Raw genomic sequence first — 17151 nt, 5'->3', positions numbered from 1 at the left:
AATCTCAAAAAATAACAATTGCTGTGGATAGTGGATTTGGATTGTTGACGCTTATACTAGAAAATAAAGACTACATAGAATAATAATGCTCCCGAAATTGTTTCAGAGCCACATGAAAGTTACAGTAGGATAGTATGAATTTAGGTGGGGAAGCCATCACGTTTTTTTTTTTTTTTTTAAACAAAAGCTTATATTAATGTCACAAAATTTTACAATGCTGATATTTGAACAAGCAAACAAGACAAAACTGAATGAAAGATTTCTTTTTAATTAGTTAAATATAGGTTTTAAATAAATATATCTTGATAAATGTGTAAGTGCTGTTTAGGTTGACCTTGCATCATCTTTTATTCAAATATACAGTATTAGCAGTTACAACCTTTGATGCAAATTTTACAGATTTGCATAACAATTTGTGCTGTAAATGCCTAAAACGCCCCCTTTAAAAAAAAAAAAATGTAAAAAAATATATATATATTTTAGTTGGTCGTTTTTGCTCGTGTCTGGAAGACAGCGGGCTTCTCATTCTGATGTACCAGACTGGACCAGGCTTGAATGCATTTTACACTGTTGGGTGTCCACAAACAGCACACAGAACAGAACATGATGGTTAGATGATGGTGAGAAAAGAACGGGCATCGATTTATTGGAGAAGAAATGCTGACAAATACTTGTAAAAGTTTTGAGTTTAGCACTAACACACAGAAGTATTTACAGAACATATATTCATTGTGGTTATGCATGCATTTGAAAGTCAGGCAGGTATTAGATTTTGTTGATGTTGGCTGCAGGTAGTGTGGATTTGTCCAAATCATCAAAATAAGGATGAGTCATGGCCTCGCGTGTGGAAATCCGTTTGGGAGGATTGTAGGCCAACATTTTCTGTAAATGAGAGGACACAAAATTGTCACACAGGGGGGAAAAAAAAAAAAAAAAACAAAAAAAAACATCAGACTAATTGTTAACACAATAGTTTTTTTTTTTTTTTAATTCTCGTTTGCACTTTGACAAACTTGTGCTACTATGCTTTTCTGTATTTACCTCGTTGGGTCATTAACGGCAGTGGACCTACGATCTATTTGTGTAAAAGGTACTGTAATTACTTTAAATAGACTTAAATACCGTACAGTATATTCAAAGTATAAAATTCAAATGTAATTGTAAATGTAAATAAACATTACTGTTTACAGAGACGTTTTTAATTTTTTTTTTTTTTTAATTGATGAGGGCAAAGTGGTGGTGAGGGCAAATTTTCAGTTTTTCACTTTAGGTAGGTGTGGAAACGAAAGTCAGTCAGTCCTGAACTTATGTTTTTTTATTCGCTAGTGTGGATGTGTGTGTGTACTGCAAGTTTAGATTTTCAGACAGCAACTTATATGAAGGAATAATCTTACTGCCAGAAGGTTGAGACCATTCTTATCCAGGTTTTTCACCATTGAGGCCATGTTGCCAGGCTTCCATTTCGGAAAAGTGCTTTTGTAGTCAGGTAGGCTTTCTACATCGGGCCAAACATCATTATCTGGTGTTCCTAGCGTCCTAAAAAAAATAAGAGAGGGATAGCCAAGAATGATTAAATGGAAAGTAGTAATTTTTGGATGACTAACCAGCCATTAAATGTTTTTCATAAAATATTAATAACACAAAAATACATTTAAAAATCAATTTCAACATTTTTTCTCACTAATCACTGCATCAATGTGTAAGAAAATAAAAAAATCAAAAAGGAAAAAAAAAAATTAATTGTAGTTTAATTTACAATTAGCCATCAACAAAAACATGGAGTATAGAATTTCGACCACAGAATGGAAACAACCTGAAGATCCTAAACAACTGGTCTATTTCAGAGTCTCCTTGGAATAGTGGCTTCTTGGTGGCAAGTTCAGCAAATATGGTGCCGGCACTCCAAACATCAACAGGAGTGGAATACCTAGGGGAACCCAGAAGAACCTCGGGAGCTCGATACCAAAGGGTTACAACCTAGAAATACAGTATATAAGGGTGCATTTAAATCTGAGGTCATGAAAATGTTTTCCCACTCTATAATTAATGCAAAAAGTTGGGACAAATAACATTGATCCAGTGATCCCTCGTTTTTCACTGTTAATGTGGACCAGAACCCATCGCGATAAGTGAAAAACCGCCAAGTAGTGCCCCCCAATATTTTTTTGTGTGTTCAATGCATTTATTCAGATTTACCATTGGAAAGATATACAAGACATTTTTTCCCCACTTTTTCCCCCAAAGTATAATTAAAAAAAAAAAAAAAAAAAACTTTTATGTATGTATGTATGTATATATATTAGGGCTGTCAAACGATTAAAATTTTTAATCGAGTTAATTACAGCTTAAAAATTAATTAATCGTAATTAATCGCAATTCAAACCATCTATAAAATATGCCATATTTTTCTGTAAATTATATATATATTCTGTAAAATAAATTGTTGGAATGGAAAGATAAGACACAAGATGGATATATACATTCAACATACGGTACAAAAGGACTGTAGTGGGCATTTCACTCTACTGTCATTTAAATTTGTGTATGCTGTCCTCACTCCGAAGCGTCTACTTTTTCCAAAGCTAGACAGCTAGTGAACGACGCCTTAATAATTAGACTTCTTCCTTTTTCATCTGTTTTATTAATTAAATGGCCTCAAACCATTGTCCTCTTTAGACCGTTGTAAAACTACAAGAAATAAATTATTCCTAAACAAAAGTAGTTATCCGCAACATGGAAGCATTTGCATGGTTGAGCACCAACCATTAGAAACAACGTTAGCTTAGCACGCTATACAGGTTCACTAAACATAAACAAAAAGCGTCTCATACAAAAAATATAACATTTCGCTTACTAACATAATATGTACATTCTTTACAACAACCATACTTAAGGACAAATCTTGTCCAAGGATCATATAAGCACAACATTATCAGCCCGAGACGTCGTGCAGCCATAATGAACTGAAAAGAAAACAATAAACCATGTCGCAAAGCGACCACAAGAGTTCGCTGTTGGACAGCACAAAAAGTCTTGCTGTAAAACTTACCAAAAGGCAGAATACTTTCTAAGCGGGACATGTGCGTTAACTGCGTCAAATATTTTAACGTGATTAATTTAAAAAATTAATTACCGCGCGTTAACGAGATAATTTTGACAGCCCTAATATATATATAGCAGCTATCGAATATTTTAGTAATCGAGTAATCGACTGAAAATTCTATCGATTAATCGGATAAAACAAATACATTTTTAGGTGAAGAGCAATTATAAATATACATGAGAAAACAAGACATTTCATCTAATCTTGAACCATTTTCAGTCAATCACTAGCCACGTTTACATGCTGACTTTTATTCATACCGATTCAAATCATTCCGAATGGAAATTTCACGTCAGCTGTTTACATGTCACTTCATCTATTCCGATCCAGCGTTTACATGTGACTGCCTTTATTCCGAAAGGACGTTTGACAACTGCCGTCTGACATGCGCAGATTAATCAAAACAAAGCGTCATGTTGCAAAACATGGAGATCGATCGTCAGATCAGCTGCTGTTTTAACTTTTCGAGTGGAAACAAAACTTCAGAATGATATGCCGTTCATTTAAAAAGTTGTGTGGGTGCACTGTGCGTGTGCTTGGAAGCCATGTTGCAAGTGACGTTACTTACGTCACCAAGTGACGTCACCATGTCAGTACGGAGCATGCGCATAAAGAACGCAACCAGACACCATTCCGCTTCCCTGGTTACATGATATAATTTTACTTCTAATCGGTTTGGGAAAAGGAATATTCCACCCCTGTGAATCGGAATGAAATTCCATTCGGTTTGGGCCTGTTCATTCCGAATGAGGTGTTTACATGGAACACATTTATTCGGTTTGAACAAATATTCCGATTGTAATTGGAATATTTGGCTCCATGGAAACGTGGCAACTGTCTTTATTTTCGATGTATATTGTTGAAAACAGCCAACAATTGCATCTAGAATTAAAAAAATTTTTTTAAAAAGACTAATTCACTGCTTTCACTCAAAAAACCTTTAGACTAGAGCTGTCCCGACTAGTCGACGTAGTCGACGTCATCGATGACGTAAATCCGTCGACGAGCACAACTTCCCGTCGACGGTTAATGAAGGGTTAAAAAAATATATGTATGGAAAGTTCAGAATGTCGGATGCTCGGTATGCAAGCGGAGAAAGCGGCACAAAGCCAAAAAAAGCACACCAGAGTGTCTAAAACATTGACTTATTTGAAAGAAACTAAGGAGGGTACACTCTTCTGCCCTGTCGCTTCAATGCCAAGCTTGGCTGCAAGTCGGCCGTGAATAAACACCATGCGCCGCACCCAGTTTGTAAAAAAAAATTTTTTTCCATTTTTTTGTACACCAGAGGGTGCTGTCGCCTTACTAAATAATGATATTTCATTGACACTGGGCCTATAAGCGCTATTAGTATTGTTCTTAATGCTAATTGAAAGGTTTATTTCATGTTATGGTTTATTTTATGGTTTATATAAGGTTAAAAGGTCATAAAAATATACAGTATATACAGTGATTGCACTCAAGGGAGAGATTGTCAATGATAAGGTAATAATTTAAGGTAAAGGCAATTCATATAGGCAATTCATTGATATATAAATAAGGTTTCAAAGGAAAAAGGTGAAAAGTTTTTGTTAATTTCTAATTGTGTTGTTTTATCTGTGTGCACCGTAGCTCTTACAGTGTGTTTACATCAAGGATGGAATAAAAGTTGTAAACCATCAGTTTAAGAGACCATCTTTCCCAATCGGGATGCTACACTAGTTAATTCTATCAGCATTTGAACTCATTGTTTATTTGTGATTTATTATTGTTATTTACATGTTTATTTGTACTTTAATAAATAATTTAAGTGTTCCAATATATTTTTTGTGAATTGATAAGCGTCAACAAAAATTTCATTGCTAAATTAGTAAAAAAAAAAATTTAAAAAAAAATTTTTTTTTTTTAAATTATTAGATTAGTCGACTAATCGTAAAAATAGTCGGCTGACTAATCGGGAGAAAATTAGTCGTTTGGGACAGCCCTACTTTAGACCTTATTAAAAAAAAAATATATATATATATATATATATACAGTGGGGAGAACAAGTATTTGACACACTGTCAATGGGTTTTCCCATTGGCAGTGTATCAAATACTTGTTCTCCCCACTGTATATACACACCTAAAAATGCCTTTACGCTTGATAACACACATCACTCAAAAGTTAGGATTTTTTCCCCACGTGTTTCAATTGAATTTCTATTTGTGTCAAGCCATTTTTAAGTTCTAGTTAAGTTTTAAGCTAGTCTAAACTGTAAGTCCTGATAGGATTTGGAGTTTTTGCAGTGTTCAAAATAAATGTATGATACAGGCTGTATTGGAGCACATCAGGGACTAGTGCTACTTGGTGTTTTATCCAGCAATGACTACTGAGCTAAAATTGATAGTTAGCATTATTGAGTTTTTAATTTTACATCCTCATCACTCCAAAACGCTATGTTATGTTAAAGCCTGTATGTAAGACACGTTAGCCACGCATCGAAAGTGGTCATAATTAATAGAAACCTAGCCCTCCGCAGGGCTAACGTTACGTGAGCTAGTCACAGTAACGTTAATCTTATTTATTAGCGCTTTAGCGCTCTTTATTAGCGCTTAGCGCTCTACTGCTTTAAGATGGCGGCTGTTTACTAACGCTGCCCAGACGTGGCCAAGTCTGTCAATGCGCATCTAGTTCAACATACATGTGATCTCTATGAGACTCATCAGACGCTACCTGCTACCAACCATCGTGCGGGCTAGTATTTAGCAACGTCGGCGTCGTTTGTAGGGGCTGTCGGCTGCAGTAAGTTGTTTTTTGTTTTTTTTTTTTGCTTCTTCCTCTACGCACGTGACATCAGCGCGTTGTCCCGCATTAAAAGTAGTCCGAGCAAAACATGATGATTAGAGCTGTCAAAATAAACGATTACTCGAGGTGAATAAAATTACTCGGATCAGTTTTTAAACTCGAGTTACTCGAGTTGCTCGAGTATTCGTTTCAGCTCTAATATTCTAATAAATGGTTTTAAGCACTTCAAATGTAATAATTATAGGTTTTAAACATGTTACTGTCCCACCGAATTATTTTTATACAATAATAAAGCAGAAAAACGCTTTATTAAATGCTTCATTGAGTGAGTCCAGTCGAATATGCTGAAACTCACTTACACAAATTGAGGTGCACATCAACTGTTTAACAAGTTAAACTATGATTGACGCATGCGGCGCTTTGAAGTTCGCTTCTCTGGCAAGATCAAACATTAACTGCTGTCAATCATCGTTAACTTTAATAAGCAACTCCAGTGCATCCATTGCCTGACCAACAAAGAGCAGGGAGAGGGAGAGAGAGAGAGAGAGAGACTAGGTGATCGGCTCGGTACAGCTCAACTGCATTTTTTTTAACTGGAAAAAAAATCCACAATGGACTGAGGGCGCGAAGTAGCGAGGGATCTCTGGATTCATTTATAACTACTTTGTGATTTTATATACATTTTCCCGACCAACGAAGAGCAGGGAGAGGGAGGGGGAGAGAGAGAGACTACGTGATCGGCTCGGTACAGCTCAACTGCATTTCAACTGAGGGCGCGAAGTAGCGAGGGATCTCTGGATTCATTTAAACTACTTTGTTTGTGATTTTATATACATTTTCTTTGTACTGTTGTCACTCACAACGATTAATCGTTTGAGTAATTTGATTGGAAAAAAGCTTCAAATTAAATTTTGCTGCTTTGAGGATTCATTTAATACACTGCCCTCGAGTGGCAACAGTGAATATGACATAACTCATCTAACATGGCTGGATCCAACTGCTCCCTGTTTAGACAAATGTAAGGTTGTAACTGTAGGGTTGTTCCGATCATGTTTGTTTGCTCCCGATCCGATCCCAATCGTTTTAGTTTGAGTATCTGCCGATCCCTGTATATCCCGATCCGATTGCTTTTTTTTTTGTGCTCCCGATTCAATTCCAATCTTTCCCGATCATATACATTTTGGCAATGCATTAAGAAAAAAATGAATAAAACTCGGACGAATGTATACATTCAACATACAGCACATAAGTCCTCAAGATGGCATTTACATTATTAACATTCTTTCTGTGAGAGGGATTCACGGATAGAAAGACTTGTAATTCTTAAAGGATAAATGTGACTTTGTATATTGTGACTAAATTTGAGCTCAAACGAATACTCGAGCAACTCGAGTAACTCGAGTTTAAAAACTGATCCGAGTAATTTTATTCACCTCGAGTAATCGTTTATTTTGACAGCTCTAAGCATCATGTTTCGCTCGGACTACTTTTAATGCGGGACAACGCACTGACGTCACATGCGTAGAGGAAGAAGCAATAAAAAAATATAAAAAACATTTCCGCAGCCGACAGCCGCTCCAAACTACGCCGACGTTGCTAAAAACTAGCCCGCATGATGTTAAGTTGGTAGCAGGTAGCATCTGAAGAGTCTCATAGAGATCACATGTATGTTGAACTAGATGCAATGTGATAAGACTCGGCCGCGTCTGGGCAGCGTTAATAAACAGCGGCCATCTTAAAGCAGTAGAGCGCTAAGCGCTAATAAAGAGCGCTAAGCGCTAAAAAATAAGATTAACGTTACTGTCTGAGTCACTAATCACGTAACGTTAGCCCTGCGGAGGGCTAGGTTTCTATTAATTATGACCACTTTCGATGCGTGGCTAACGTGTCTTACATACAGGCTTTAACATAACATAGCTTTGTGGAGTGATAAGGGTGTAAAATAAAAACTCAATAATGCTAACTATCAATTTTAGCTTAGTAGTCATTGCTGGATAAAACACCAAGTAGCACTGGTCCCTAATGTGCTCCAATACAGCCTGTATCATACATTTATCTTGAACACTGCAAAAACACAAAATCCTATCAGGACTTACAGTTTAGAGTAGCGTAAAACTTAACTAGAACTTAAAAATGGCTTGACACAAATAGAAATTCAATTGAAACAGGTGGGAAAAAATCCTAACTTTTAAGTGATGTGTGTTATCAAGCGTAATGACATTTTTAGGTATAAATATATATATATTAATAAGATCTAAAGGTTTTTTGAGTGAAAGCAGTGAATTTGTCTTTTTTTAAATTCTAGTTACATCTGAGATGCAATTGTTGGCTGTTTTCAACAATATACATCGAAAATAAAGACATTGATTGACTGAAAATGGTTCAAGAGTAGATGAAATGTCTTGTTTTCTCATGTATATTTATAATTGCTCTTCACCTAAAAATATATTTGTTTTATCCGATTACTCGATTAATCGATAGAATTTTCAGTCGATTACTCGATTACTAAAATATTCGATAGCTGCAGCCCTAGACTAAATATTGCCATCAAGTGTATTTGTTGAGCTTTCAGTAAATGATACTGTAGCCATTTAACTGTTCTGCCCAAATGCATGATGGGAAGTGCAACCATGACTGTGCGTAGTGGCACCAACTGATATATCTTCTCTGCGTTGGGAAATAACATAGGGTGTTAAGAAAAAGATCAACTTTCTTCCCCACATTGCTTCCCATGATATTTCTAATTGTAGAGAGAGGGCTTTTACGGCTTTAGCCAATTACAAAAAGGCTCCAAAGACTGCTAAAATTCACTCTACTCATTTTACCCTGCATTTTAGCTATATATATATATATATATATGTAAAACAGCGCCATTATAGATTGAACGCGACAATGCGTGAGTGGGCCGTGCAGCGCATGCGTTAATTGCGGTTAACATTTTAATTTAACGTGATAAATTTGATAGTCCTACTTTAAGCCAAAACTATGGACTCTGGATGAGTGTAAGACATTTTGTCTGTAACGTTAAATACAATTAGAAAACGATTTAATTTAAAAATATATATATTAAAAACAGGGTCCCCCCAGGATTGATAAATCTAAATTCAAGACTTTTAAGACCTTTTTTAATGCTATTTCAACTGAAAATTAATACTTTTCTCGCACCCATTATTTAGATCATATTGAATCATATTAAATAAATAAAGCACTGAACATCAAATTTAACCTCAATTACTAAGTGTGTTTGACAAAAGAATGCACATTTATCGAAGATACAATTAAAACACATTTAAAGTAACATTATAAAGTCTGTCAGAATTTTTTTTTAAACACACACACGTACACAATAATTATGGACAAAAAGAGGAGGAGGACAGGACTCAGACCAGCCATCTTCTGTAACAGGCTAGCCGCTAGTGCACCTGCCAAGACCCCAGTGAACATGATAACTCTTGAGTTAAAACAGCGAAATTCACATTCATTCCAAAGGCAAACCGCAATGTTTAAGCAGGTCCACTGCCTTCGCATGACCCATAAACTGCAACCTAAAGTATCTGGATGTAACTTGAGCCCCTATCACATACTCCAAAACAACAGGAATATCGCGGGACTTAACCGTGCAGCAGTTGTGTATGAAAACAATTTCCCGTGTCGACTGACATGGGAAGCAGTGTGCGTGAAAGCAAGCGTTAAATTCCTGGGTCACAGCAGACGGCTGATGACTTAAATATCATAGCGGCGGCCGATGTAACTTCCTCCCTCTTCGCAGTAAGAGGAAAAACGGTAAACAAACATCGCAATTATAAACATAGCAACCTGGAAACAGCTAAATTAAACTGAAAACATGACCAAAATTAAAATGTCAATTATTACGTCGGGCCGGGCCAGGGTTCTTTCTCGCTAACTTATTGAAATAACTATATATTATCGATGTATGAATGATAAACTAAGGAATACTTGTTATAAAATAAATAATTTGGATAAAAAAAAGAAGGCGCTGTATGGTCATTGCAGAGCCAGAGCGTGCCTATACTCTTTTTAATCTTCCCCTCTGAGAGTCCGCAAAAACGCATCTGTTTATTTATATTTAACAAACTTTTCCAGCGTTATTTTGTTGTGTAAACAAATTTATAATGATCATAAAAATATGTAGTCTATTTAAACATTAAGAAAATGTGCGTTTTTTTCTGCGAACTGAGAATTTGTTACAAAAGACAGGCTTTTATGCAGACATCGTCACAAATGTTATCACACAAAACGCTGGTCGGGCTTTAATACCCGCGGACCAGTTCGGGTCGGGCCGGACTTTTTAGGCCCGATTTTACCTCTATTTTTAAGTCTTGATGAGCTTCAATTGGCTGCAGTTAAAAAGTCGGGAATGCTCCCTCCGGAAAAAACACAATTTGACCAACATTGTTTAACAAACTTTTCCAGCGTTATTTCATTGTGTAAATGCATTTATAATGATCATAAAAATAGGTAGACTATTTAAACATTAAGAAAATGTGTTTTTTTTTTCTGCCAACTTAAAATTCGTTACAAAAGACATATACGACATCGGGAACGCTCCGTCTAGAACAAAACGCAATATGGCCAACATTGTGACAGCCGATGCCGACCAAAAATGACGTAATATCCGAAACAGATCACCAATGGACTCATTTGAAGTATATGAATGGTGGTCTGTTTTGGTGTTCAGAATCCACAATACTTCTGCCAGGGTTTTCGTTCCACCGAAAAACGGACGCATTCCCGATAAAGAGGTGGGTGGATTCTCAGTTTTGCCGGTTGTGGTGGTTTGGCACGCACGAGTTGCATTTCGATTTGTAGTGCAGTGCATCGTAAAAATTCTATGCGTCATCTTCGTTATGGATTTAAAAAAAAAACAAACAAAAAAAACTTTGTCACGGATATAATTTAGGTTGCACTGAGATGTTCTTGAAAATTAAGACCACGGTGAAAAAATTCCAGACTTGCAACAGCTAATTTAATACCTTTAATAATGGAAAACTAAATTCAATGCTTTTTTAATACTTTTAATAACCCGCAGGTATCATGGAAAAAAAAAAGGCATGTCCGATATTTTTTTGCCGATTCCGATACTGTCAAAATGACGTGATCGGACCCGACATCTTTAGTTGTAAGTTTTTGTTTGTGCTAATATGGTTGGTTATGCATTTGTAATTTAGTTTAGAGGTATATTTAGCTTTATTTTTGTGAGAATATGTGTTTGGATGATTTATTAAGAGCATTATTAAAAAAAAAAAAAAAGTTAGGATATTATAGCATTTAAGCTAGCGGACTTTTGCTATGCAAGTTAGCTAACTGTTCTTTTGTAGTACTGCGATCCTCATTTATTAATTTTTCAAGCTCAGGGATTTTTATTTTTTTGTTGAATTTATTGTTAAATGCATTTATTTGCCCTTGTGAAATGAAAGTGCCATTCTTTATAGTTTGAGAAAACACTCGGGAATTTTATTTTGTATTCGCAATTTCGCATATAATGCTCTTTTGAAAATGCAATCTTAGCAAGCCTATGCTGTACATCTCCTAAAATTGATTCTGCAACGCATTAAATATTCCTGATCCAATTACTTGATTATTCGAATTAATTGATAGATTAATCGATTACTTAAATAACTGATAGATGCAGCCCAAATTGGCATGTTAATAGAGCGATTGAAATTATGCATGTACGACATGGATTAAAAAAAAAAAAAAAAAAAAAACAGCTTTTGATAAGTGTTTTTGGAGAAACAACACGAAACCCTTATTGTACTTGAGAAATTAGGGCAATTAATCTCAGAGAAGTAGCAAATGAAATTGCTTGATTCTCACCTCATGGGTATAGACCCTGACAGGAACACCAAAGGCTCGAGCCAGTCCAAAATCAGCCAGTTTAATAACACCCTTGTTGTCAATCAAAAGATTCTGTGGCTTCAGGTCTCTATGGAGGACTCGTCGACAATGACAAAAATATATGCCCTCCAAGATCTGGTAGAGGTAGCTCTAGAGAGATGGGGAAAGAAGATTAAATTTTAAATTTAAAGGTGTGATATGAAATACTCCAGCAATTGACATTAAATTGATAGACAATATATTTGACGCAAATCCATTAGGGAAAGAAAAAAAAGAGAAAAAAGAAAGAAAGATTGTTAAAAAAAAAAAAAAGAAAAGAAATGGAGATCCAGGCTAGTACTCTTCGTCTACGAAGTTGGTGCTGCAAAACCCACGGAATTTTCAGGTTACGACACGCTTCAACACCACAGTGTTAATATAGCGGGCTCAACGATGTAGCCAAAAGAGCACAAATCTCCAAATTTTTTTTTGTCGCAAGACGATCTTTGATTAGATGGAGAGACTTTTCCTCAAAGCCAACGCCATTTTCGATCTCGTGAAAGAAACGGACATCGCCTCACTCAAAAGCCAAGATATACATTTTTTCCTTTTCGTTATGTTCCATTATCTACTTCATCACAGGTATTTACGGTTAGGTATATGGAATGATTCAAATGTGTGTGGCTGTTGCTTGATTACGGTTTTACCCTGATTATGAAGTTTATTGTGGCATTTCAGTAGTGCTTGGAACAGATTAGATCTGCATGGATAAAGCGCGTGTACTGACGGAATTTTGAGATTACTTCCAGAACCAATTAATTTCCGAAGAAAAAGTACCAATGTATAGTAATGAAACCTGAAATAGTTCATTTTTAGTTAAAAGCTTATGGTTAAAAGTTAAAGGTTATCTCTATTTTGTGGCTCAATTCAGTTTGTTACCAAAATTGTATTTTGTATATTTAACCAATTTCAAAGTAGTAAATTCATGATTGTAATGGCCCATGAAAAGCTTTGCTGTTTTCACCTCAATACAGCATCATAAACAGGGGTGCACATATTTTTTTTGCCCAGGTTCTCAGAGGAGGACCTGGAGATGTGACTTGGTCTTCATTGAGCTTGAGAGCCGACCCGCCTGATGCGATAAAATTATGACAAGCTTTACTTAGAGCCAGTTAACTTTAATTAATTACATTAACAATTAATGTTTGATTAACATCAACTGGCACAACAAAATTGCCATTACTTTAAAGTGAAATGTGAAGAAATAAACATAAAAGCACCAATCCAAAATAAAGGGCATTATGCGGCTCCCACATTAACTCCAAGCCTTTGTAAAAGTGGGATGTCCTCATCATAAGACCTCATTGAACGTGCATGTTTAGCTTTGTAAAATGCGAACAAAAACACGTTTGTCAGTGCATGGCGCTGTTTTCATTACCTTTACCCCGCCACTTGTCCATAGGGCGAGTGGGGTCCTGTCTGACATCGATAGTTTGCTTAATTTCCACATGCTCTCTGTTTTTTTCGTGCTTTTCAAAGTTTGGATGGCTGAAATTCTTTGACCCTACATAAAATGCGCTGCTCTTATTAGCGACATTGGGATTCTCACGGCACATTTTGTACCGCATTTCTGTGCGAGCATCATTTACTTCTAGCCATGGTACCTCCTGCAGCCACTTTTCAGCAAAAGTCCTTTTTTTCCCGGTAGCTCCGGTGACGTCTCTGTCGTCTGTCTGTCTTTTGACGGGGGTGGGGGAACACGAAATAATTACTCAGTAGGGCCTGCCTCTTCGACATTTTGAGAAGTTATTTTCTCGTGTCCGCCGCAACTACAGTGGTCAGCCATCGGTACGCAAAAGCGTATGGAAGCCGTTGAGGGCCAGCGCATTTGTCTACGTCCAGTACGCATGCGCGCATGCGGACCACTTATGTGCACCTCTGATCATAAATAATCACTCAATTTTATTTAAAAAATCTAAAACTGGTTAAAATTATACAAGTTACCAAACTTTCATGGTTCAGTCATAATCACACCATTTTATTAAATAAATAAAGTTATTCTTTTCTGACCCATAATGCACCACAAAGAAGAAAAGACAAAAGGGAGCCCCTGCCAATTCAATTGTACCTTGACTCAATCAAGCTTGGGAAAAACTGAACATGTGAAAGGGACATGGTACAAAAATGGAGAGTTAAGAGTTACCTTGACTAACATCGGGTCCATGTACTGCCCAGAAGGTATGGAGTCCAGGTATTTCTTGAGGTCCATGGATAGGAACTCAAAGATGAGATAGAGACGAGACTCCTGCATCAGGACATCTAACAGTCTGTATAATCAAACAACCATTTAATTAACACTGTGTGATTGAACACATTACTACAAAGGACATTAAAAATTGGTTGTATTGTATGTACTAACTGCAATTCATCAAAACAGGTGGTTAGTGCAACTCTTTCGCCATTAGTCTCAATAGAGCAATGCTTATGCTGTACAATGTGTAACCTAAATGTGTTTTTTTCTTTTGTATGTTTGAACTTGAGTTCTATGGTGTGATGATGACTAATAAACATCTGAGAAAGGAACTGGAGTCTCATATGTAATCAATCGGCAAAGTTTTAACACACACAGGTGATGAGTGCACGCAGCATGCGCAAACACTGAATTGCTTCCTGGAAAATGAGATGACCGACCTAATTTTCAATTAAAGTGCAATTGACTTTTTGCATATCGCGACAGGCTCAGTAATTGTTTTAGAAATGTTAGTGGCTTTATTTAGTGCAACTAGTTTTTTTGGTTTTGAGGGACTAGTAGAATATTTTTGCCCGCGGTCATATCCGATGATAACAAATTTCTACGTATAGTGAACATACCTGACAACATTTGGATGTTTCAGCTCCTGAAGCAAAGAGACCTCTCGGACTGCAGTGCTGGGAACCCCTTCTTCCTCACTCTCCAGACGGATCTTCTTCATAGCCACAATTTGACCAGTGGCCTTGTGTTTGCCCCTGTATACCACACCATAGGTTCCTGGAAAAACAATGTAATTAGTAGAAATAAAAACTGATCAGCCACAAATTATGTCTGAATGAAGTTAGTGATGTGACTACATATGAAAACTGTGTTATATCGTGATACTTCGTATCTCGAAAGGTTTTTGATATGCGCCTGCCAAGAATCGAAGTATCTTAAAAAATATAAATATATATGTAGATATAGACATATACACATACATCACTGTTTAAAAAAAAAAAAAAAAAAAAAAAAAAAAAAAAAAAAAAAAGGAGCCAAGAGGATTCTACCTAAATCTTCCACTACAGTAGTGTCTATGTTAGCTCATTGGCAAGTTGGCAACCATTGACTGCATGAGATGTCCAATGAATTCTGACTGGGAAGTCAAAATGAATTGGAAGTTTAGCGCAGTCTTTGGCACTGAAACCATTCATAGTCAGTCTTTCTGGTTTAGGGGGACATTCACAGGTGACTTCCCGTTCATTTTAGGGCATTCACAAGTTACTTCCCGTTCATTTTGACTCAGTTCCTATTCATTTGGGGATATTCCAGGGTCAGTTCAGTAACCCAAAATCAATCAACAAAAAGTAACAGAAAATCAACAGGAAATGACCTGAAATGCCCAAAATTAACTTAGTGGCTGCCATTGATGACAATAGACACTCCGATCTGTTTAAAATGGGAGTGGGAGGGCAATAGACAATAATCATCATGACATTTACCTGCTACTACCACGATACAATTCGATGTATCAATCTAGATCTGAGTACCGTAAGTCCCCAAGGTGCTGACTGAATATTGTTTCAGAATTATATATTAAAAAGGAAGTTCAAATATTACCTGGTTGTTCAAGTTTCCTTAAAGATTCAATAAAACTATTAGTTAACAATATAAGAATCAACTGGTTGGGGGGGGGGGGGGGGTGTTGGATGACGGGTGAAGGAAAAAAAGCAGTCACAAAAGCAAAAAAGAAAATTAGTGTCAAATTCAAGGTATGGTTGAAATGTATTTTTTCACTAAAGGTTTATTTTCCCCTTTGTTTTCATCCTTTGATTGAGATATTTGAACAAATTTAGCCAGTTTAGCATGACTAAATAATTGAAAAGTGTAGGGGGGGGGGAATCTGATGAAAGATTAGAAAGAGTCTAATCTAGTGAAACGGTGGTTTTGTGAAGAATGTTTAGGACTGAATGAGTTAACGGACAGACGTGTACGTGCATGTACTACATTTCATTCAAGGATAATTTCATCATATAAAAAGGTTAAATGACAAATTAGTCCCACAGTTAAAATAAAGAAACATTGCTACTAACCTTCTCCAATTTTCTCTATTCTCAAATAGTCGTCCATTGCTGGGGGTTGGGAGACAGCAGTCAGGTCACAAGCCACATTGCAGACATTTTTGCACTAATTTTACCTTGTCAGGTTGCACACTTGAATTGGTTAAAAGTCATTAACACATTATTAAACTAGTTATTATGAAGAAAACCGCTTTCCTAAAAAGTGTTATCAATGTTTGAAATGGCATACAACGTAACGTAATTTTACAAAATACATTCCTTAGACTATTTTCTCAGTATTTAGTGGTTATGACTGTCTGAAAAGTGGACTTTAACAAACCAACAATACTATCACCTCCCATGAGAAACTTAATTTTTTTTTTTTTAATTATTATAACTTAGGATGAGGAGCTAACATTTAGCAGCTATGACTATTTCAACTGCATACTTTGGCAAACCCAGATACTATCACGAAGGCAAGCCGCCACGAAATTACAACACTATGATGGTAACTCGCAGAAATATATTTTTTAAAAATAAAAATACGACAGCATTACCTGCGTTGGATGTTTCGCGTCGTTGAGTATTCGCTTTGTGAAATAAACCGACTCACCACCAGAAAACCGCTTGTGCCAACTGTTTTTGAATTCGACGGGACCCAACGTGATATTAGAAAAGGGCCAATAAGATCTCGTGACGTATTTCAAAACCACCAATCAAAACAGAGGACTCGAGCGTTGGCATGTGCATACGAGAAAGAAGTACTAAGCTGAAACGGAAACATTTACCAGTCATTTAGTTCCTCTCATAATTGTATAAAATATAACAAATTATACAGTAAAATACACACACACACACACACACACGTATATATTATTTCATTATTCTATTTCTTTTAATTCTGCTGAACAATAATTAAAACGTAAAGGCAAGGCAATTCAAAGTGCTTTAAATCACATAAAGATCATACAAATCACATTAAATCAGTAGAACGTAAAAACAAAGACAATCGAAACAGGGAATAAAATTATACATAAAAATCGCATTTAATCAAGAATAGAATAAGAAAAAAAGAAAAAATACTATTCCCAATAATAATAGTTGAAATCAGCAATGGAGATAAAGCACAAGAGGAATAGAAAGCAAATAGATTT

The 17151-nt window shown here is 36.1% G+C and overlaps 1 protein-coding gene across 1 annotated transcript; it reads right to left on the bottom strand.

The window, feature by feature from the left end:
• Positions 1-610: 610 nt before the first annotated feature.
• cdk1 (cyclin dependent kinase 1) lies at positions 611-16670 on the bottom strand. The gene is made up of 8 exons (XM_057847436.1): positions 16555-16670; positions 16031-16069; positions 14579-14735; positions 13911-14034; positions 11708-11878; positions 1814-1977; positions 1395-1536; positions 611-882 (listed from the first exon to the last, which is right to left on the bottom strand). Exons 2-8 carry the CDS (start codon positions 16065-16067, stop codon positions 766-768), a joined length of 912 nt encoding a protein of 303 aa, XP_057703419.1. The 5' UTR covers positions 16068-16069; positions 16555-16670; the 3' UTR covers positions 611-765.
• Positions 16671-17151: the final 481 nt, after the last annotated feature.

Source organism: Corythoichthys intestinalis, chromosome 10 (assembly GCF_030265065.1).
Source record: "Corythoichthys intestinalis isolate RoL2023-P3 chromosome 10, ASM3026506v1, whole genome shotgun sequence".
Lineage (NCBI taxonomy): Eukaryota > Metazoa > Chordata > Actinopteri > Syngnathiformes > Syngnathidae > Corythoichthys > Corythoichthys intestinalis.
This window is presented reverse-complemented; position numbering and strand designations above follow the sequence as displayed.